This window comes from Cajanus cajan, chromosome 3 (assembly GCF_000230855.2).
Source record: "Cajanus cajan strain Asha chromosome 3, NIPB_CcT2T_4, whole genome shotgun sequence".
NCBI lineage: Eukaryota > Viridiplantae > Streptophyta > Magnoliopsida > Fabales > Fabaceae > Cajanus > Cajanus cajan.
The window spans coordinates 4,748,648-4,771,295 of record NC_138519.1 but is presented as its reverse complement, the minus strand read 5'-3'; the positions used below and the strand labels follow the sequence as shown (position 1 = coordinate 4,771,295).

General features: G+C 31.2%; 2 protein-coding genes across 7 annotated transcripts; both read left to right on the top strand.

Moving 5' to 3' along the window:
• The first annotated feature begins 5,167 nt into the window (after nucleotides 1-5,167).
• Nucleotides 5,168-8,755, top strand: LOC109797363 (serine/arginine-rich splicing factor RS41). 3 transcript variants are annotated; one of them, XM_020357386.3, is made up of 6 exons: nucleotides 5,168-5,324; nucleotides 5,456-5,608; nucleotides 7,255-7,367; nucleotides 7,685-7,920; nucleotides 8,116-8,379; nucleotides 8,465-8,755. In XM_020357386.3, the coding sequence occupies exons 2-6, from the start codon at nucleotides 5,503-5,505 to the stop codon at nucleotides 8,499-8,501; spliced, it is 756 nt and encodes a 251-aa protein (XP_020212975.1). In that variant the 5' UTR covers nucleotides 5,168-5,324; nucleotides 5,456-5,502; the 3' UTR covers nucleotides 8,502-8,755. The 3 variants fall into 3 exon arrangements, with proteins under 3 accessions (XP_020212975.1, XP_020212982.1, XP_082926381.1); XM_020357393.2 differs by lacking the exon at nucleotides 5,168-5,324 and adding an exon at nucleotides 6,838-7,083 and having other exon boundaries at nucleotides 5,459-5,608; XM_083070255.1 differs by lacking the exon at nucleotides 5,168-5,324 and adding an exon at nucleotides 6,838-7,091 and having other exon boundaries at nucleotides 5,459-5,608.
• Nucleotides 8,756-14,945: 6,190 nt separating this feature from the next.
• On the top strand, nucleotides 14,946-18,409 carry LOC109798721 (uncharacterized). 4 transcript variants are annotated; one of them, XM_020359098.3, is made up of 3 exons: nucleotides 14,946-15,334; nucleotides 15,462-15,535; nucleotides 16,485-18,409. In XM_020359098.3, exon 3 carries the CDS (start codon nucleotides 16,539-16,541, stop codon nucleotides 18,219-18,221), a length of 1,683 nt encoding a protein of 560 aa, XP_020214687.1. In that variant the 5' UTR covers nucleotides 14,946-15,334; nucleotides 15,462-15,535; nucleotides 16,485-16,538; the 3' UTR covers nucleotides 18,222-18,409. The 4 variants fall into 4 exon arrangements, with proteins under 4 accessions (XP_020214687.1, XP_020214695.1, XP_020214710.1 ...); XM_020359106.3 differs by lacking the exons at nucleotides 14,946-15,334; nucleotides 15,462-15,535 and adding an exon at nucleotides 15,605-16,213; XM_020359121.3 differs by lacking the exons at nucleotides 14,946-15,334; nucleotides 15,462-15,535 and adding an exon at nucleotides 15,605-16,294.
• Nucleotides 18,410-22,648: the final 4,239 nt, after the last annotated feature.

Here is a 22,648-nt window from a genome sequence, read left to right as displayed (position 1 = left end):
ATATGAGGGTGATGGCAGTGATAATGTAATATGTTGTTTCGACAACATAAAAAGGCAACGACATTTTGCAACAAACCAAAGTCTCCCTTGGTTTTCATGATTAATTTGCTTGGCAACATACATGCAAACCAAACCAAGTTAAAATTTTTACTTTCTCTGTCGTGACCTTGATGCCTTTGAATGCACTTAATTTACTCACTTTTCTTATAGGCTCTTAACTAGAGCTCTGCCGTACATTATATATAATAAAATTATAAAATAGTAAATTTATAATGCTAACCAAATTAACTTCACTTACCCAATCTAAGTTAGTTGGTCTAATAAAAAATATTTATACAATATTTTTAAACCGGTGTTATTTTTTATGCATTAAGCATTACTGTAAAAAATGCACTATGCTGTAATAAAATATGTGTGTGATGCACTTGTTCAACAAAGTAAACTCAAGACTAGATTAAAACAAACTTAAATAATATTATATATACACGAATATTTTATAGGAAAAGATTTACATTAAAGATTTAATATATTTAAACTAATTCTTAAATACGTATTTTTCAAGTAGTCTGATTAATTGTACTAACGTGTACGTGAAATTTAATTAATCGTACATGTTAGGGTAAGCTTTATATAAAGCTAAACAGAAAAGCAAAATGTTAAAGTACGAATGGTCAACTAAATTCAAATGGAGCTCAGTATATATTTAGTTAAGCAAAATTACAAATACAAAAATTACAAAGTAAGCTTACTCGAAGTTGGCCGATAAATATATATATGTTTCTGCGCTCAGAATGCAGGCATGCATTGTAAATAATTGAGTTTGGATGATTTTGTGGCTAGTAGTGATCAACACGGTTCAACTTGGAATTTAGCAGATATTGACCATGCTATCCCAAAGAGGAAATGATCGATGACTCATTTGTTATCATTCAGATTTACAATCACCACAAAAATTATCTCGCGACACAATGTGTTCATACACGTTTAGAGAAATATAAAAATGATTGGTACAATAATATTGTGATTTGGAAAAAAAAGATAAAGAAAAGGAAATTCATCTACACAATATACAAATTCGTGTCATAGGAAAATTTTAAAAGATAACCACATGTGAACAAAAATTAATTACAGTTAATTATATATCATATAAAGAGTAATTAGGTTCCATGCATCCAATACTTTCCAAATACTTTATAGTAAGAGTGACATTTTGCACTAGATGAACTGGTGGCATTTTCACAAGCTAATAGCAAACCCACCCAAGTTGATGGGAGAGCAACTTGCAAGTACACGAGGCACACAATATAAATACATTAAAAATTATAACCTCGAAGAAACGTACAAACTACAAATGGAGATGGGAATATACCTTACATTCGTACATCACACACCACTCACTTCCAAAACTTCACACACATATATAAATACATTATACAGCATAGATCAGTATGATCCATCATTTAAGCCACCAACGTGTTTTCTCTATCCAATCATACACACACACCATCTCCTAAAAAATACTCAACTACTCACCCCAAACCAAAACTAAAATCTCATTCTCATCTTTTTGGCTTTATACTATTCTAGCTAGCTAGCTATGGCAGGATCCGAAGCCACGAACTACGCTTCTGCTTCTGCTTCTGCTTCTGCTTCTGCTACAACTACTGCTACAAACAACGTGGCCAGATCGAACAAACCAACAACCATGATCAGAAGGTTCATTGGGGTGAGGCAAAGGCCTTCAGGGAGATGGGTGGCTGAGATCAAAGACTCTTCTCAGCATGTTAGGTTGTGGCTTGGAACCTATGACACCCCAGAAGAGGCTGCTAGGGCTTATGATGAAGCAGCAAGGGCTCTGAGAGGTGAAAATGCCCGAACCAACTTTGCAATACCACTTAGCCAAGCTAACATACCAAATGGTTCTGATGGGAAACATGGTTTGAGCTTTGCTTCATTGAAGGCCAAGCTGAGCAAGAATCTTCAGAACATCATGGCTAGGGCAAGTGACCACAACAAGTCCTCAAAGAGTAGGGTGAGTGACCACTTCACCTTTGCCAGCATCTTCCACCGCAGAAGCTACCAAATCCCTCAAGGGGACATGAGGAACATTGAGAAGGTGGTGCAGCCTAGTGTTATTGTGCCTCCTATGGACGGTGCTGCTGCTGCTAATAACTGGGAAAGTGCTTCTAGCGTTTCTGATTACAGCTCAGAGTGGGTCGGGTTCGGAAAAATCGGGTTGGAATCGGACGGGTCCGAAGTTGGGGAAGCTAGTGTTGGTGATCAAGGGTTTTTGGAGCAACTCATGGGGTGGGTTGAAAGCCCTGATGCTAGTGAAAGTGAGTGTTCAAGGAGTAAGAGGTTCAAGGTGTCTTCTTCTGTGCTTGTGCCACCAACTTTCACTGGCTCTCCTTATGATTGTGGATCCCCTTATAGTGGCTATGCCTCTCCTTATAATAACGGTTCTGCCTCTCCTTATAATAGTGGTTATGCCTCTCCTTATAATAACGGTTGTGTATCCCCTTGTAATGGTTATGCTTCTCCATATTACAATAAGAAGTGAGTGAAAGTGAAATTGAAAGCACATGTACTGCTCATATATGTAATCAATCATGGAGGTGCTTGGCCTATTTAAACAAGTGGGGAAGCTTAAGAGAATAACTACATGTTTTGGTGATGGACGTTTTCACTTTTGAGTTTTCACTGCATGTGTATACAAAAGAGAACTTGGCTCTGGGGGAAGTGTTGTTGTCATGGACATGAGAGTTTGGCTACAAAATTAACTCTCTTTCAAGTTGATTTTATATGTGTACTGTTTGAGATGTAATGTAACATATATATATGAACATCTAGCTAGCCTAGGTTAATTTGAGTTTAAAAGGGCAAAGGAGCATGTAATATGTACATGGATGTGCCTATATATAAATCGTATATGTGTATGTAATATAAACATCCTTGAACGAAAATATATTGGAAATTACATCAATTATTTGGCAAATAGTGTATTTTTCTTTTCATTTTTTGGCTCTCTGCATGTGGGACAGGGGTAAATTTGGATGTGTTGATAGTGTATAAGGAAGCTCCAATGTGGAGACTCGATTGAGACCAAGCCCTAGAGTCAGTTTTTAATTAGGTAGGTGGATAAGTGGATTAAAGTACTTTAGCTATGTATAGGTCCCTATAAATGGATGGTACAAGTACAATGTCATAAGAGGTTGGTCGTGTTTTTATATTGGTGACAAGGTAACACTTAATAAGAAACATGTGGAATTTAATTGTCAAATTTGAAGTTTGGATGATGGAGTGCCGTTTGAAGCGTATGCAGCGAAATATTATAGACACCGAGGATAGTGAATCCTAAATTATTTATTTATTTATTTATATTATTATAATATATGTATATTAATTTTTATTATATTATATAAATAAATAGATTTATCAATTAAATCTAACAAACTTTTTTATAAGCAAAATCGACTTAACATATTATTATGTCTAAAACAAATCTTAAAGTAAAGCTTTTTTTTAATTAATAATAATATCTTTCAATAAAAAATAAAAATACTTTAGAGATAGGTATTAAAAAAATAGTTATATTTGTATAACTTTTAAAGATAGACCTTTTAAAGTGAATTATTAAGAATGTAAAAAAGTAACTTGTAAGTTATAAAATTTTGAAAAAAGTATATAAATATTAATATAATATTTTTTAAGGAGACTTAAAAGAGAGAGCTTTATTGACCTTACCCTTCGACCAAACTTGTTTATAGGTCTAAGCTTACCCTTTTTAAATAGATATATTTTTATTAAAATATAAATTTAACTTTTTAATTAAATAGATAAGAATAAGGTGAACTTTAAAGAGGTTAAATCCTAGACTTCATTTTTAAGGTCTAATCTATTATCATCCCTAATTTTATCATAATATACTAAGTTGGGAGAGATAAAGAGAAAAGAGTAATACATCATGATAGAATGATAATTCATTATACTCATACAATTACTATCATGAATTAGTCACCATATTTTAAAATGGTAGAATGATAAAGCATTATGCTCATACACTAAACATACTACATAGCAACATATGTGAATAAATAGAGAAGGAAAAAATGGTAATTATATATAATTTATTTTTATATAAAAATTTAACTATATAAAATATAATTTTAAAATATCAATTTCTTTTTATTTCACACCTAATTTCACTCTACTAATCAATTATAAAATTTACTTCCTTTTACCCCTTTTCTATCAAATAATTATCATTTATATCAAATCAAATCAATCATATACATAACATAATAGGCATGTTTGATTCCACATCAAACATGTCTAGAAAAAGTTCAAAATTACATTTAATGCATGTTTGATTATTAAAATTGATTTTAAAATGTGAAAATTGACATATATTTGAAAGTAACTATCAATAGGAAAATTTTAGGATTTTACCTATTTAGATTTATAATTATACACTTAAAATCAATTTTAATAACAAGTTTTTAAATAACATTCAATTAATAAGAAAATCAAGACATTTTTTGTTATTCAAATAAAAATCATATTACTTTTTATTCATATTTAATTAAAATTAATTTTATAAATTCACATGATTTATAATCAATTATAAATAAAAATAAAAAATAAAATGAATAAATGATTAGGTGATCTTGTAAATATCACTTATTTACTTATTTTTAATAAATAAGGAGTATAATAATTCATTAAAAATAGATACTAAAAGTAGTTATTCATCATATATTTCATTTATATTAAGTACTAGTATGAAAAGGAGTTTAAATTTTTAAATTAAGAGAAAAAAAGAAAAAAAAAATAATTATGAGTGATTGTTAAAAAAATTCTTTTTTCTGATGTTTAAAAATATAATAATCTATTAAAAGTGAAAACTAAAAAAAAATTACATCTTGAAAATTTCATTATAATAAATTAATAGTATTGAAATATTTTGTATCCCTATATTTATTTTTTTAAAATATTTAAAAATTATTAATGATATTATGCTTAATCATCGAATCTTAGATTTAATTAATTTTTAATATTATTTTTTATTATTAAAAAATTCAAAAATGAAACAATCTAAAATAAAATTAATAATTAATATGGAATAGACATAAATACCCGCTTATACATCCATTCAAAATTAATGCAGACAAGCTCGACAGTTTTCAAATAGTGATGCCACGTGGCATTTTGATTTGACGTGTTCATTACCTTCATCTCATTCATTCTCTTTCTCTCGCTTTTCTCAATTTTCCCCAATCTCACGGCTAGGGTTTCTATCGCAAACCCTCCCTCCCTCCGACCAGGTACCAATCCCTCCACCGAACCTCAGATCCACTTTCCCTCTTTCTTCCTCACCCACGATCCGTTGAATACCGTTTTCTTTTCCTTCCATTTCACCTATTCCGATCATTTTCCCCCTTGCATTGCATTGCAGGTCGCGCGCGAAGGGGGTTTTAAGCTTCGACTCCGCGGGAAGCCAAAATGAGGCCTGTTTTCTGCGGAAACCTGGATTTTGACGCGCGTCAATCTGACGTCGAGAGGCTCTTCAGAAGATACGGCAAGGTTGATAGAGTTGACATGAAATCCGGTATATCGCTTTTCATCAGCGTTTTCTTTTTTAATTTACTTTAAATTTTGTTTTACTTTGAGGTTTAAATTATTCATTTGGTTCTTATACTTGTTTTCATTTTAAGTTTTAGTTCCTTTGCGAGAAAACTCTTAGTTTTAGTCCCTAGAGTATTTTTTGTAGAAGGTTTTTGTAGTGGTTTTATACTGCGAAAAAATTCTCTCCAGTTTTAACGTCAGGGACCAAAGCTTAAGTTTCATAAGTGTTTAGGGACAAAAACTTACGATTTTCTCATTTAAGGACTAACACATAAAATGAGGACAACTGTAGGACCAAATGAAAAGTTTAACACTTTTGGAGTTGCTCTTTCTTGTGGTTTGGTTTTTTTATCTGGTCAAATATTTATCTTGGTATTCTTGCACTGTGGATTGTGATTTTTAATGATGAGTTCGGTTTATTGGATGGTTAAGTTGAATTTTGGCTGTGATAATTGTAAGTTTGCTTTGTTATGCTGAATTTGCTACGTGGTAGTTGGATGGATTATTGGATTGTATGCAAATGGAAGATTGGATGTGTTGAAGATGAGTTCTGTTGCAAGAAAGTAGGTTGACAGATGGGTGATGCACTGGGTGAACAGCATTGTTGGAGGATGTGGAAGTTGAGATGAAAGTTTCCTCTTCGGTTGAGTCACAAATGTTTGGAAAAGGAAAATGTTATGTACAATCATTGAAAGCAATCATCTTTCAAAGAACTCATTGACCCTTTTTTGATGTCATTTTGGACACATCCACACAATGAAACAAAATGAAAAAAGCCAATAGTGTTGCATGGTTATGAAACTTTTAAGTAGTTACTTATTTGCTTTGCACATTTGGCAAATGAGTTTGCAAATAGTAAAATCCTCTTTTTCTGTTGGCCCAAAATTTTATGCTAATGCACAGGATGCATGGTATTAGGGCTGAGATAGTTTTGTTTTAGTCCTTAGTATTTTTAACTTTCTGTTTTCATCTTGAAACTTGAAAGTGAATTGGAGTTTGATCGACAACCTGGAGTCCACCATTGATTCTTCCATTATTAACTTTCCAAAAATTGTCAACTGTGACATCTGTCCTCAAATGATTCTTAAAAGGGTCGAGATGATGTTTTTTGACTGGTTTCTTTTAAATGGATGTACATTTTATTTTCCTTTATAAGAAAAAAAACTGTCATTAAGATATGAACCCCCATACTCAATAATTTCTTTGTGGCAGGATTACTTGGAAAGTTGGAATGTCCATGCTCTTCTTGGATGGATGTGCTTCTCTGCATTTCTTTTCTAGAATGTGCCCCAGCTTCTCCTTGTATTTTTCCAGAAGAAATAATCTGATCCGCCCTAGCCCTGCCATTCTGCATTTCCTCAGCATTCATTGCTTTTTCATTCCTCATGACTTTTGCTCAGTGTTCAATTTCCAACATGTTTCAACATAGAAACCATGATGATTTGGCAACTGTGGCAGGTGTTGTGGTACTTCTTGACAGTTTTTAATTTTGTGCTTTATGTTGAATTTTTACCTCATCTGTAAAGTTGATGCGGCCTTCCTCTGTAATCATCTTTATGAAAGGAGTCTTCAAATGCTTAACTGGAGTATTTATGTGCTGTTTTATGTTTAACGTTCTTGTTTTTATAGGGTTTGCTTTTGTCTACATGGAAGATGAACGTGATGCTGAGTATGCCATAAGAAGGCTAGATAGAACGGAATTTGGTAGAAAGGGACGTCGGATTCGTGTTGAGTGGACTAAGGTAAGTTGTGTAGTAAACTGCATTAGTGGTTACTAGAAAGTGATGATTCTTTTACTATATGATGTACATACTTCGAAGCATGATGCTTGGGGATCAAAGAATGGCATGAGATTCTTGCTCAAAATAATTTTGCAAGCTTCTTTATGTTTATTTGATTTTTGATGATAGTGTCATTTCTCATGAGAATCCTTACTTTCGGTGCATGGTATCACCAGTTGACACACGGGAAAAGGTTGCATTATTCAGATAGTTCTGGCTAATATTTCAGATACGAAGTTTTTAACATTTACATATTGTAATTATATTATAATTTACAGCAAGAACGTGACAGTAGAAGGTCAGGTGATGCCAAAAAATCTTCATCTAATTCAAGACCATCCAAGACTTTGTTTGTTATAAATTTTGATCCTGTTCACACCAGGACAAGGGATCTCGAGAGACATTTTGATGTCTACGGGAAAATTTTAAATATAAGGATCAGAAGGAATTTTGCTTTTATTCAGTATGAAACCCAGGAGGATGCTACAAAAGCTTTGGAATCGACCAACCTGAGGTTGAAATTGCCTTCTCAATTGTTGACCTAGTTATTTCTGTCTCCCTGTTCCTCGAAGTCTTACCCCCTTTGAAATACTCTAGTTTAAATACCTTGAGTAAAGGGGAGGTATGGGGAAAAGGGGACACATATGCTAATTTCTGGTTAGTTTGAATATCTTCGATGGTTTAATCTTTGATTTGATTTGATGTGCAGCAAGTTTATGGACCGTGTTATAACAGTGGAGTATGCCATAAGAGATGATGATGACAGAGACAGAAGGAATGGATACAGTCCTGATAGAAGAGGTCATGACTCTCCTGATGGGAGATACGGTCGTGGTAGATCCCCTAGTCCATATCGTAGAGGTAGGGGTAGCCCAGATTATGGTCATGGATCAAATCCATCTTCCAGACCAGAACCAAGAGGAAGCCCGAAGTATGAACGAGCTGAAAGCCCAATAAATGGGAGATATGATAGGTTTGATATAATTTACTTTTGTTTTCGTAAAAGAACTTTTGGTGTTATATCCTTATTATATCGACTGTTTTTACTGTTCATGCAGCCGGTCTCCCCCACCTCGAGATAGGTCGCGATCCTGAGGAAAAAGCTGAATAGAGCTGTCCGAAATTGTTGTTAGACCATTTTATTTTCATTTTAGTTACTTTATATAGTCCATAGTTTGGCAGCAAGAACTAGTGTTTATTGTATTTACTCCTGTATGGTTAGAACCTTAATGTGCAATTTGCGTAAGACATTTTAAATGTTATGTTGCTAAGAAATTATTTTCTTATTTTTGGTTATTGTACTTTAAACCGAAGTAAAGTTAAGTCTTATCTTCATTGCTTATGATTCATATTATGTTGATTCGAGTCTTTATTTTCATTGGCTTAATCTCGTAGTCGTTGTTGCTTATTCTGATTCTATTTTCTTTATTTGTCTTATAGTATGATTGGATGGGGGAATTTTAAGCATGTTGGAAAAATGTTTTTTGTCTCTTAAATTTGTCAAATTTGTTTTTTCGCTAATAAATCTTTCATCTGAATTTGGTCTCGTAAATTCAAAACATGTTTTTAAGTGTTTAATTCCGTCAAATCAGTGTGTATGTGGCTATGGGAGTTATACTTGAGTAATGCATGGATATTTTTTTGCTGATGCGGTTATGTGACAATTTTTTTTCGGTCTTCAGAAGTGTAATTTTAGTTTCTTTAAAATTCAAAATTTGGTTTTAGGGCGAGTGCTAGGGTGTGGTTTATGGTGGTCCATGAATATCCACAGCAAAAAAATTTATTATTATTATTTTTTTAATTTATTTTTTCCTTTACCTCTCCTCTCTCATCGTACAACTAAACTAATCGCAATTTCTACAAAGCAGAAATGGAGAATGATGTACCTGTGGCTTCTCAGTGTTACCCAATTCACCCTCTTCTACCAAAATTTCATGAATAAAACAGAGAGTGGCCTCTTAATCAAACCCTCTCCATGTTTTTTCATGGAAAACAAACTCATCTCAACTTTCCCTTTTCAATCGAGACTTTCTCTACCTTTTTAGAAGGTAGCTTCAGCGCTTAACGTTTTAGCGAGGGCCACCTCTATCACATCAACGATGCCAAGTTGAGTTGCACTAGGAAGAGCGGAAATGGCGCAATGATGGAAGGAAGATATAATCGATTGTGTTATTGTTGCTGTGCAGGCCTGTGTTTGGCACAATGTGCAGCTCCACCGTAAATTTGAGAACAGAGGAGGGAGAGGATAAAGAAAATATATGTAAAAAAAAAGAAGAAAAAATTTGCTATAGAAGATGCATTGTTAAATTTGATAGAACATTGGTACATATCATTTGACCATTTAAATCATCTATCACACTTGTCTACCTTAGAATTTGTTGGTTTTAGTTTTTTATAGGATTTAAAAGTGTGTTTTTAATTCTTATAAAATTTGAAGTTTGATTTTAGTCCTATGGTGGTATGTTGTTAAATTTTAGGATGAGTCTAAGGTGAAGTAGTAAGTTAATGTTATGATACTTGTGAAAAACTACTAGCAACATATTTTACTGATACAACGTCCTTATGTTTTTTTTTCTTCCTTAAAATGGTTTAACTCTTTTACATATGTGAATTAATAATATAAATTTTGATTGAAACATGATATTATGATATTATATATTTGAAATATAAAAGTAAAATATATATTGAAAATTTTAAAATAAAAGTAATTCAAAATTTCAAAAAATTTGAAACTCCTCGTACAAATACAACCTTTTTCACTCTGGGTCTTGGATTTTGTTCAATGTTGTAAAAACATTGAAAACTTGGCTTGGCTGTTATAGTGACCATTTGGTCCTTGTCATTTGTTCTTTTGATTTGAAGCTATTGTTTTATGCAACTGATCATGCTACTTACGTTGTCATTGTTTGTGTAACGTCCTTGTTCATTGAGTGTGATCAGGGAGTTGTCTTATTTGTGTTTTGGGGATCTACGTTGAATGTATGGCTGTTTCTGCTTGGAATGACTTCGGATATTAAGTTCAAACTCTAGACAGATTTTGGACCCGGGTTTTTCCTAATAAATTTATTGAAAATATTAAGCTATTTAAGCAATTTTAAAAGAAAATCTAGAACTACTTCACATAAATAAAGGGGTTAGGATATTCTTGGCAAAAAGAATAACAATTTCGTATTCACCTGTAAATTACGCGAAATTGGATCTTGGTTCATGTTCAAACTTGTTTTCTTGTCTCTCCGTTGAACAAATCGAAGAACCTAATTCTTAGAATTTTCTGTCTTGCCCTCTCAAGCCAATGAGATATTTAAGCTGGAAAAGGATAGGGTGGGGTAAGGAAATTTGAGGAAAGAATTTGTACAAGTAGACTTAGGTTTATTTTAAAAACTGTAACTTTCTTTAATAAATACATTTAAATTATTTAAGGTGGTATTCCAGTCCAGTAAAATATTGGAAACAATCCTACAGCAAAGTTTGAATAGAACACCTTACTTGTACTATTTCAATATTCAATGTTTCACTATTACACTGATTTTAATGATTAAAAAAATGTCATATTAAGTTGTATACTAACAATGCCTAGCATAATAAGTACATAATTGAATTTTTTTAACAAGGTGACAGATGTTCGGTTCTTTAGAAGAAATTTTTTCATTTTTCGCTTCTTTTCTTTTTCTTTCCTTCCAATATTTTTCACCTTATTTTTTTTCTTCCCTAAATCAAATAAAGCATATATGAGAAGAAGTTATATATAATTAACTAAAAATGGAAATTATGTTTATGGGATTAAGCGTGCAATATTCTTACAAAATCTGGCCAAGCATATGATCATGACAACAAAATCATTCAAAAGCATCTATCTGTGCTTTCGGATAGTTGTCAATTTAATGGCGTTGGAAAATTCTCGTAAAGAGTTGAAGGGTTTAATAAGTCAGCACATACGATTAAAGTGAGTAAATGATTTGAACAATCATTTTGTCTGTATTTGTCACCATTTCTCCGCAAATCACGAACACATACTTATATGCTGTATTTGGGTATTTTTTTTTAATAAAAGTATTTGTAGAGTTTACGTTTTAAATTTCTGATGAAAACGTTAAATTATTTTTAGTTATTTTCAATTAAAAATATTTTTTACTTAACGAATATAGAAACAAATAGGCTATAAAGTATAAACTTACGCAATAATATATGTTTTTTTATAAGATTTTTTTTTCTCTCTTCAAATTCACTAAATCAATTTTATATCATTATATCAAAGAAGGTCGATTCTTCTGCTAAACTATTAGTACAATACAGATTTGAAATGTGGGTTTTCAGATTTAATTAATTAACATTTATATTATAAGTTTACGTTTTCACTTTTAAATGTGAGAGAGTGTTATTTATTTATTATTTTCTCTTTAACAATTCTGAGTTTGATTGAATCTTTATTTATAATATATAATAAAAGAAATTGTTCGATTTGGTGTACACAATTTTTAGATAATTTTACTCTTAAACTTTTAAGTAATAAAAAAATATTAAAAATTAATCATTTTTTTTATACAAAAATAAGACTTGAACTCAAGATCTATATATTTGAAAATCAAATGCAACACCAATTAATTTGTTAAACATTAATAATTTTTAAATATTTTTATTAAATAAAATATAGAAATATGAAATGTCTTGATCCTATTAATAGACAATAAAGTTTTCTCTCAACATAATAAATATGTTATTTAATGTTCACGTTTCTAATTTTTTTTTATATTTTATTTTAAATAAAGTACTACTTTGAATTTTTTTTATTAGGATTTCATTATTTATATTAGTTTTTCACTTTAACTTTTCAATTCTCAATTCTTAATTTAATTATTATTGACTTTTTATGTTGGGAATTTTCCTTTATTTTCAACTTTTAGTTATATACATGTTGATTTTATAAGGACATGTTTAGATGGAGGAAAAAATATATACAAAATCCAATACTTTATTTTGTTTTTCTATTGAAATTTTGATTTCTAGAAACAAACTTTCTTTCCTCTTTGCTTTCTATTCAAATTTTGACATTTTTGGTATGCATTTTTTTATTTGATTAGAGAGAAAATTAAAGAAAAAAGATAGAAATATTGATTGCTATGAAAAAAGTTCGAATTATTTTTTTTTCTATTTTCTTTTCAATTAAGTTTTTCTTATTAATTTTTTTTTTAAAATTTCTCTCATCCCTTATTTCCATCTCATTTTCTAACCGAACAAATTCTTTATTTTTTAATGATTAGTTTCAACTAAAGCTTCTTCTTACAACATTTCAATTATTAGTTTTCTTTAAATAAAAATTAAGAGTAGATATTTTAAGCAATTACAATACTGTCATCTAATATAAACAATTGTCTATGTATTTTTTTTTAAAATCTATATAAGTCAAATTTTTTAATCTTTGTAATTACATTTTAATTTGCAAAAAAAGATAATGTCTACCTATTTGATGTCTGTCAAATTTTTGAGGAAGATTGTCTTCGTGTTTTTTTTCTTTTACACCAATATTCTAAAGCTTTATCTTACACTTTCAGCGGGGGATAAGTAAAGTTTAGCCAAAAATTATTTTCACCAAAGATTGAATTTGAGCACTATCCGAATAATTCGACCTTAAGTTCAACATATTAACTGTTTGTTTTCAATTTCTTAGTTGATTATCCTCATGTTTGACGGAGAGTACTCATTGATAATAAAAAAAATTATAAACATAATGCCAACAATAAATTGAGTAATAATATATACAAGTATTCAAAATCAAAACAATCTAAACAAATAATCGCAAATTAATTAAAAATTTGAAAATAAGTGAAAAAATGTAAATTAGCAATTCAATTTGTTTTTAAAATTTTTAAAATCGTGCAATTTGATTCAATTTTCATATTGGAATACTAAATTGCTCCAAACCAAACCAAATGACACTTATTTTTAATTTTTTTGTAAATACATAATGCATATTTACAAAATAAACACATAACATAAAATAATTCTTAATAAAATTGTAGGATACTAAAATATATTTTTCTCTTCAAATATACGGTATAATATTAAAAAAAGTTTTATAAAATTATAAGTTACTAAATTGAATTTTAGAATAAAAAATTAAGAATTTCTTTTTATAACATTCAAAAAGATTTTTTTTAAAATGATAAACTATATATATGAGAATAAAATATTTAATATGATAACTAAAATTGTATTAATTTTTTTTTTCACTAAATAATAAGATAAAATTGGTATTAAATATATTAAATGATCGAAATATTTTAGTATTTATATATTTTTAGTTTTATTTTTAACATATGATCTTAAACAAATAACATGTTAATCCCTTTGTGCCATGATAAATGTCGCATTATAAGAAAAATTCTTCCAAAATTAAGTATTATGTTAACTTTTCAATGTTAATTACCTCTTTTTATTTATACCTCTAATAATACTATATAGAATTTGGTTGTCATGTTACATAATTTCTAATTAAGAAGATTAATTTTAAAGTTAAATTTGTAAAATTAGTTTTCTAATCTATTTATTTATTAATATTACATATTTTTAGTTATTTTTTCATAACAAATTTTAAAAATTACAAAAAATGAGCCAAATTATATCACAAAAGATTGATTTGATTTGATTTAAATTTTATAATTCATTTAAAAACAAAACAAACTAAATTATGTTTATTTTTCTTGTTTGAATTGGAACTTTAATGACTTTTAAAATAAAAATCAAATAAAATTATACTGGTGAAACCAATCCTCATTGCATATACCTCTAATAATAATAATAATAATAATAATAATAATAATAATAATAATAATAATAATAATAATAATAATAATAAATTATTGTATACTATTTCTTTTTCTATCTTTCATCATCATTAATAAATGCATAAAAATTATCGTTAGAATTTGTTATATAATGATTAATTTCCTAAAGCTTTTTACAGTCCTTATAATTCTTTTACACGATGCATAATTAAACTCAAAAGTAATTTAGCTTGTTGAAGTGAAACAAAAGAACTTTTATGCATCTTTTTAATCCTTTTTGAAATGGGAGTTGATTATGCAATAAACAGTGATACCTTAATTGGAACTAACAATCCAATTTCTACGAACTCTCCACCCAACAAACCTCACATGCTTTGCCTCACCAAACTTTTCATCAGTGGCATCTTCGTAATTTCCCCCAAAACCGATGTCTAATGTTTGCAAATTCAAATCCATCCACTGAACACTGAACCCAAACAGTTCCTCATAATCCGTCCACTTCACACGTGTGACTTTAGTCGCTTTGAAAAGTAGCATCTGTCCCCACATCACACGTGGCAATGTTTCCACGTCATCACATTGGTAACGTACAAAAACAATCCTTAGCATTTTCAAATTTTGACAAATCCCAACGGTAACGTGGTCTGTCCAAAACGCAATCTCCACCGTCCGATCATAGAACATGCTCGAACGTTAAGCCTTTTCACACGAAACATAAGCTCCGCTTCTCCCTCAACACTGACATTGGAAGAGTGGCAAAGTTTTGATTTTTGAATAGTGGGTGTGTGAACGTTGTTGGTATTGTACTTGTTGTGTCGTTTTGTGCAGTTAAGCTTTTTAATACACTTCATAGCAGGTTTTGCTTCAAACTTGATCACCACTTTCATTTTGTGTCTGTTTCTCAATTATGACACATAAGACGTTTCTGATTCTCCGAAACACGAAGGGCCTTGTTTGAAGAAAATCCAGCTGTGTCTTGATTGATGAGTTTGGAAGCATTCATATTTACATTTTGCAGCGTGGGTGGTTGGTTAGTGCCTTCTATAGCCATTTCTGAATCACACTATAGTGTGTGATAGAGAGTGTCAAGTTTGAAGATTAAGTTACAAAGTCTTGGCTTGTTGTCTTTGTTACTCATTCTTAAAGGTTGGTCCTTCATTTTTTTTTGTTGCTTCTTTGCTTTGATCTCTTTCCATAGAAGTAAAATTCTGTTCCTTTTCTTCCCTTTTTCTTGTTATCTTAATATTTTCTCTTTTGTCGTTGGGGTTTGCAGAAACTAGAGAACAACTGTGATAGCTTTTGACAGGATCAACTCTTTGAATATTTGGCAAGTCAAGTTGGTCTGAGGTACATGTTATTTAAATTTATGATTTTGAATTTTCATCAATATTACTAGTAATAATGATGACAATAAATAATAATAAGGGGTTATTTATTGGATATAATTGGGTTGTATACAACTTGTAGATAGAGACTTTTGTGTCTTCCCTTCAAAGTAAAGCCTTTCCCTTTCTCATACCGGTAGCCTTTATGAGGAGAAAGAACGAAAAACACAGCTAAGATTTCCACTTTTGAGCAGCCTCTCTTGTAGAAACTGGAATCCTTGATGTGGGTTGGAATCAAAATCAAAATGACGAACAAAACTCCCTACATTTAACTTTGATACTGTCTCCACCAACCCTCATTTTCATGGTTGAAAAGTAAAGTTGGTGGAGATTCTTCTAATGACCAAAATACCCCCTTGAGAGGTTTCTTATTACATTACATTTATTACATTTATATACAATATGTGAGGTGGGGTCTTTTTTGGCCTAATGCTTTTGATTTGTATAATATTATCCACCGACGGCTTCTTAATTGGACTCACTAGTTAGCCGTTACACGCCAATTCCCTCATTTTCATTAACAGCCATTCTCATCAACCATGGTTTAGCTTGTCTTTTCTTATTCACATTGAAATTTAATATAGCATTAAATGATCACTGGCTAATGAAAGAGAAAGAAAGACTCGTGGGGCATCTTTAGGTACTTCAGTTTTGATGATGGGTCGTGTCATGCTTTCAAACAAGCTTTGTGTGTGATCATAAGATTCTCGAAGTTATTGATGTTGGTCTAGTCCTTTTTATTTTTTTTAACGTATGAGAATTATCTATTGGAGTCTTTATTTATAATTTACGGATTTTATGATTGCAACTGCTCCACAACTTTTTAATTTTCTATGCTGATAATATCACTGCTTTTCTACAAATTGGCATCTTGGTCATTTCTTTGAGTTTGGTTTTCTTCTATTCTACAGCTTTGGTGATCATCAATTCAATTCTGCTAGACTACACGACCGAGTTTTGAAATCATGGTGGAAGCTACTAAAGACATGGTAGCAGTTGATGCCTGTTCTACAGAAGACTGCTTGTTGCACGCACAGGAACTTGTTCCTGTTGCTCTTGCTAAGGCAAGAGAGGTTAAGGGGTTCCCTGGTAGGTGGAAGATGATCATTTCAAAATTGGAGCAGATTCCGACCCGTTTATCGGACTTGTCTAGCCACCCTTGTTTCTCCAAGAATGCTCTATGTAAGGAGCAATTGCAGGCTGTGTCAAAGACACTTAAAGAGGCCATTGAATTGGCCGAGTTGTGTGTGAAGGAGAAGTACGAGGGTAAGCTTCGGATGCAGAGTGATCTTGATGCTTTAACTGGGAAACTGGATTTGAATTTGAAGGATTGTGGTCTCTTGATCAAGACTGGTGTGCTCGGTGAAGCTACTTTGCCATTAACTGTGTTAGGTTCTATGGCAGAATCAGATATAGAAACACACAACAATATAAGAGAACTACTAGCGCGCCTTCAGATTGGTCACTTGGAAGCAAAGCACAAAGCCTTGGACAGACTCTATGATATTATGAAAGAAGATGAGAAGAATGTTTTGGCTGTTCTTGGCAGGAGCAATGTTGCTGCTTTGGTTCAATTGCTCACAGCAACATCTCCACGGATAAGGGAGAAGACAGTTACTGTGATATGCTCTCTTGTGGAATCGGGAAGCTGTGAAAAGTGGCTAGTTTCTGAAGGAGTTCTGCCACCTCTTATAAGACTTGTTGAATCTGGTAGTGCTGTTGGTAAAGAGAAGGCTACGGTATCTCTTCAGAGATTGTCAATGTCGGCGGAAACAACCCGCGCGATTGTTGGACATGGTGGTGTTCGGCCCTTGATTGAGCTTTGTCAAAGTGGTGATTCTGTGTCACAGGCTGCTGCTGCCTGTACTTTGACAAATATATCAGCTGTTCCGGAGGTGAGACAGGCTTTGGCTGAAGAAGGTATTGTGAGGGTTATGATCAATCTTCTTAGTTGTGGAATTTTATTGGGTTCCAAAGAGTATGCAGCTGAGTGCTTGCAGAATCTCACTTCAAGCAATGAGAATCTTAGAAGGTCTGTTATATCAGAAGGTGGTGTTAGGAGTCTTTTGGCCTACCTTGATGGTCCACTTCCCCAAGAATCTGCAGTTGGAGCATTGAGGAATCTGGTTGGATCAGTGTCTGAAGAAACTTTGGTTTCTCTTGGTTTGCTTCCCCGTTTGATTCATGTCCTGAAGTCTGGATCGCCGGGTGCGCAACAAGCGGCTGTGTCAGTCATCTGCCGAGTTTGCAGCTCAATGGAGATGAAAAAATTGATTGGCGAAGCTGGGTGCATCCCTCTTCTTATTAAGATGCTTGAGGCTAAAGCAAATGCTGCTAGAGAGGTTGCTGCTCAAGCAATTTCGAGCCTAATGGTTCTGTCGCAGAATCGGAGAGAAGTTAAGAAGGATGATAAGAGTGTGCCAAATCTGGTCCAGTTGCTTGATCCAAGCCCTCAGAATAGTGCAAAAAAATATGCAGTTTCTTGCCTTGGATCACTTTCTCCTAGTAAGAAATGTAAGAAACTAATGATTTCTTATGGGGCAATCGGGTATCTGAAGAAGCTTACAGAGATGGACATTCCAGGAGCTAGAAAGCTTCTGGAGCGGTTGGAAAGAGGGAAATTGAAAAGCTTGTTCAGCAGAAAGTAGAGGAACTATTGAAAGTTGCAAATGGCTATTTGTATCATGAAGCTTTTACTTTGTTACTCATGTTCTCACCAGTGTTGTTTCATTGTCTATATGAAACAAGTAGCTTAGCGTGTAAACTGTGGAATGAGAAAGCTGGTAATCTGTGTAATATTCAATGCTTAGATTATATAATATTTTATCTTTCTGTATCTTCTCTGGCTCCATCATTTGTTTTCCTTTTAGAAACAACTCAGTTTGCTAACAAATCTCAAGATGATTTATCACTATTGTTATTCTGTCTGATTTATTGAACACTTGCTGGCACAATGCCATGGTAAAATTCTGTCAAGCATGGATCCACAATGGTATTGTAAATATGTAATTGAATCAGAATATGTTATTGCTGAAGTTATCATAAATTTATAAAATTTTGTTCAGTTGCTGAGATTATTTTCACCAAAGAAATACATAAGCCAAGCAAATTTTCACTACAAATTCTGTAATTGCTGTGCTGATGTAAATTCTGAAATGAGCATAAGAGTTTTCTGAGACATATATAGCATTGAATGTTTCTTTAATGGTGGTGTACTGGTGTTACATGTTTAACAAACAAATAATATTCATTTTCTAGGCAGGTAGAACAAAATCTTGTACATTCTCACCTTTTGTTTTCGTTTTAATTCTTTGTTTTTTGTTCCTTTTGTTTTTGTTTTGCTTACGGAAAACTTCTACTTTCTTAAATCAACTTGAAGTGTGCTACTTTGCTAAATCTTTTTGTGTTATCTTGATGCCCTGAACCAACTTTAATGGTATCAAGATAATAATTACTTGTGACGCATCAGATAAAGATTGAAGTATTTTATTGTGGTGATACCATTCAGAGAGGAATGAAATCTATTACTATTATTATTATTATTATTATTTTGAAACTTTATGTTGATGGTCTCGTATTTAGCAAAAAGCAAGAAGATATAAAGCCTTAGCTTTTAACATACCAATAGTTGTGGAAGTGCTATTAAAAGTTTGTCGTTTTGCGGTTATCTTTATGTCATTTATTTTCCTGGTTGAATCAGCGGTTGCTGTGTAAGAGGGAAACTGTTTATCCACCGTCGGAAACAACCCAATTACATTTTGGTAAGTTGGATGAAGTCGTCACTTTAAGTTGAATAATTTTTACCGGTGATTATAATTAAGTTCGGTAATCCATCAAAGTATTTCCTATATAATTAACTCTATTTATAATAAATTAAAAATACTTCACAAATGACACAAATCAATCAATAATTCACTCTTAATAATATATTTAATTCTATTTTTTTTATCAAATATTATAGTAATAAGTTAATTCCCTAAATTAAAAAAGACATAGAACAAAAGGAATAATTTAATTCTATTTGTTATGTAATTTAAAATTTTATAATTATTGACATAATATTTATTTATTTAGAATATTTGTGATTTTTCAGTATACTTATTGTAAGATTATTTGTACTTTGAATAATGTATTAAAATTTAAATAAATTATATATATATTTTTAATTTTTATTTATTTCAATTTTAAAAAATATATTTATTTTTTAATTATCAAATTCGATAATTTGACTTGATCCAATTCAATTATAATTAAGTTGATTTGAATTGTTTTAAAAAAAAGCCTTACAAACCCACTCTAATCTAACTAAATTTAATTAAGTAGGTGCTATAATAATATCTAAATTCGATTTTACCCGATTCCTAATAGTTGCAAAATTAGGAGTTGCAAAATAAAATCACAAAGAAAGGGAAATACTATGTTTTACTAAGGCACTAAACAGTGCCCAACCCTACTATGACTTAAGGATCTTGTATCTGTAGTCTGTACTGTCGCCATTTGCAGCACACCTCAATAAGTGAATAAAATTCTAAGCATACATTACAAGTAATTAACTAGATATTCACCGAACATTGCACGGGAAATAATATAAAAATATTAAACTTTATATTTAATAAATTTATAAAGAGTTTAAAATGGTAAATTAAAAAAATTGATTAAACATGAGATATATATATATATATATATATATATATATATATATATATATATATATATATATTTGTAACAAATATAAAGAAAGTGTTAAGATATTTTAAATGAGAAAATCATAATTATTTGAAAAATATTAATCATGGAAGATAAAAATTGTATAGTTTGGTTAATTAATAAATATTACATGTATTTAGTATTACAATTATTATTTTCTAAACTGTGACTCCTGCAATATATAATTATATAAATAAATTTATTTAAAACTTCATTTATTATTTAAAATATTACCTTAATATTGTAAATAGATACATAAAATTATTTCACATATTGTAAATATGTATTGTGTTATTCTTGTTAAACAACAACTATATCAATAATGATTACATCGAATCTTTAGTAAAATGTTTAATTAAATTGTGTGTAATTTTGGTATTTATTTTTTTAAAGCCAAATTAAGTAAATTTGGATACATAATCATATTTTTCTAAAATTCTTATATTATCTTTTTTTTTTTTGGCTATTTTTTTAATCATAAATAAATGATTAAATAATTTTAAAACTTTTACTCAAAAGTCATTAAAAATTTATAAACTTTCTTGTAGTATTATTTTCAAAACATTTCATCTTCGAAATTCTAATTTAGTTTTATTCTAAAATTTCTCAAAAAGTTCTTTTTGTAATAAAATAAGTTATTCTAAATATAAAACTATAAATTTCATATTTATTTATTATTTTTGAAATTTTATCAAAGTTCAACTAAACTTTTAAGTCCTAAACCTTTTTATTATATATCCCTTTTGAATAAATAAAAAATTAATTAATGAAATAATAATATATTTCATTTGAATTTCAAATAACAGTCGTTATTATTTAAAGTTTCACATTTGATAGAATTTCTAGAATTCTAGTTATCATCCGTTATAAAACAAAAAACCCACCTTTTCCATATTCCTTTCGGTCGACCTTTGTGATACAGTGTCTGTATTATTATTATTTTTTTAATTTTGCTTTTTCTGCATTTTTTTTCTACCTATAAATGGTGTTCCTAGAGTTTGGGAAAGAGACAGGGATGATAAGGGTGCCAATATCCAGCAAAAATTGGATATCTTTAGTTCTCTTTTGTCAAAGCCCAATAACTAAAAATATGTAGCTTATTCATGAGAAAGGAGCTCCATCTCTATGCCAATGCCACCATTGCTAATTGCTCCAATTTCCCTGGCCTTCCCACACACCACACCATCACATCCTTGTCATCATTTTGTCTAAACCATTAACACCAACATACATATCTTGATGAAATACAACTAAACTTTATATATGAAGCACACTTTATGTATTTTAAAAACCATACATACCTCCTGTAGATTTACGGGACAACTTTGTTCACTAAACAACCCTTTTACAAGTTCAAAAACCACATACTTGTAGAAGTACATGTCAACATTATTCAAGAAACACCGTTGAAATCCATGCCAAAACGGATCATCCTTATTCAGAAATACATCAATGTCAATTTTATTCATAGAAAATACTTCAACAACTTAATTTAAATTCAGACCTCTTGTAGCAATACAGGTCAAATGTAACAGAAGAGGTACACGAGTGGAATGAGAAATCAAAAGTAAAAGAGCATGTGCAGTCTGTTAGCTCAAGTGGACAGGTGGCAATCAGTGAAGGAGGAGATGCTGAAATTAAGATCAAGCGTGTGAGAAGGCCAAGTGTGCGTATGAGGGAATATGTGTGGCAGAAGAATTAGTTAAATACCAGGGTGGGGTAGGAGAGAGAATGGAGGCAATGATTGGGAAATTATTCTTCTCTCTCTCAGTGTACTTTTTTCTTTCATTGCTGAAGTATGTACTGAACTTTCCATTAAATACCAATTGAGTGATTCCCTATGATCTCGTTTGATCTCATAGGAAGTGCACTCTTTCCAGTTTTCCATTAAGTGGTTGTACTGTCCTTCTCAGTTTAATTGCTGCACTGTTTAATTGTTAAAATTAATTCCTCCTTGTTACATTTGGTGCTTTCATTACCCCCACAATGTCTTCTTCTTCTCCATTACCGGAACTGGCTCAGATCCTGGAGCATTTGGAAAAAAGGATCGTGAACATGCTCGTGAGATCAATGAGCTGCGACATGATTTTGATGAATTCAGAGCCAGTGTTCAAAGTGGAGGGTTGAACTCAAAAGGATTCCAGAACCCATTACAAGTGAGGAACGTGAAGCTCGATTTTCCGAGGTTCGATGGCTCTGATGTCCTACAATGGATCTTCCGGGCCGAACAGTTCTTCGAATACTATAACACCCCTGATGAGCAACGCATTGTGATAGCTGCTGTCCATTTCGAGAAGAACGTTGTGCCGTGGTACCAAATGATGCAACGAACCAGTCCCATTATTTCGTGGAACACATTGACGCGATC

Bases quoted from the DNA above. Each gene is read 5' to 3' on its own strand.
- LOC109797363 (XM_020357386.3), top strand. From the start codon at position 5,503: ATGAGGCCTGTTTTCTGCGGAAACCTGGATTTTGACGCGCGTCAATCT. The intron at 7,368-7,684 runs GTAAGTTGTGTA...TATAATTTACAG, and splicing joins TTCGTGTTGAGTGGACTAAG to CAAGAACGTGACAGTAGAAG. The intron at 7,921-8,115 runs GTTGAAATTGCC...TTTGATGTGCAG, and splicing joins TTGGAATCGACCAACCTGAG to CAAGTTTATGGACCGTGTTA.
- LOC109798721 (XM_020359098.3), top strand. From the start codon at position 16,539: ATGGTGGAAGCTACTAAAGACATGGTAGCAGTTGATGCCTGTTCTACA.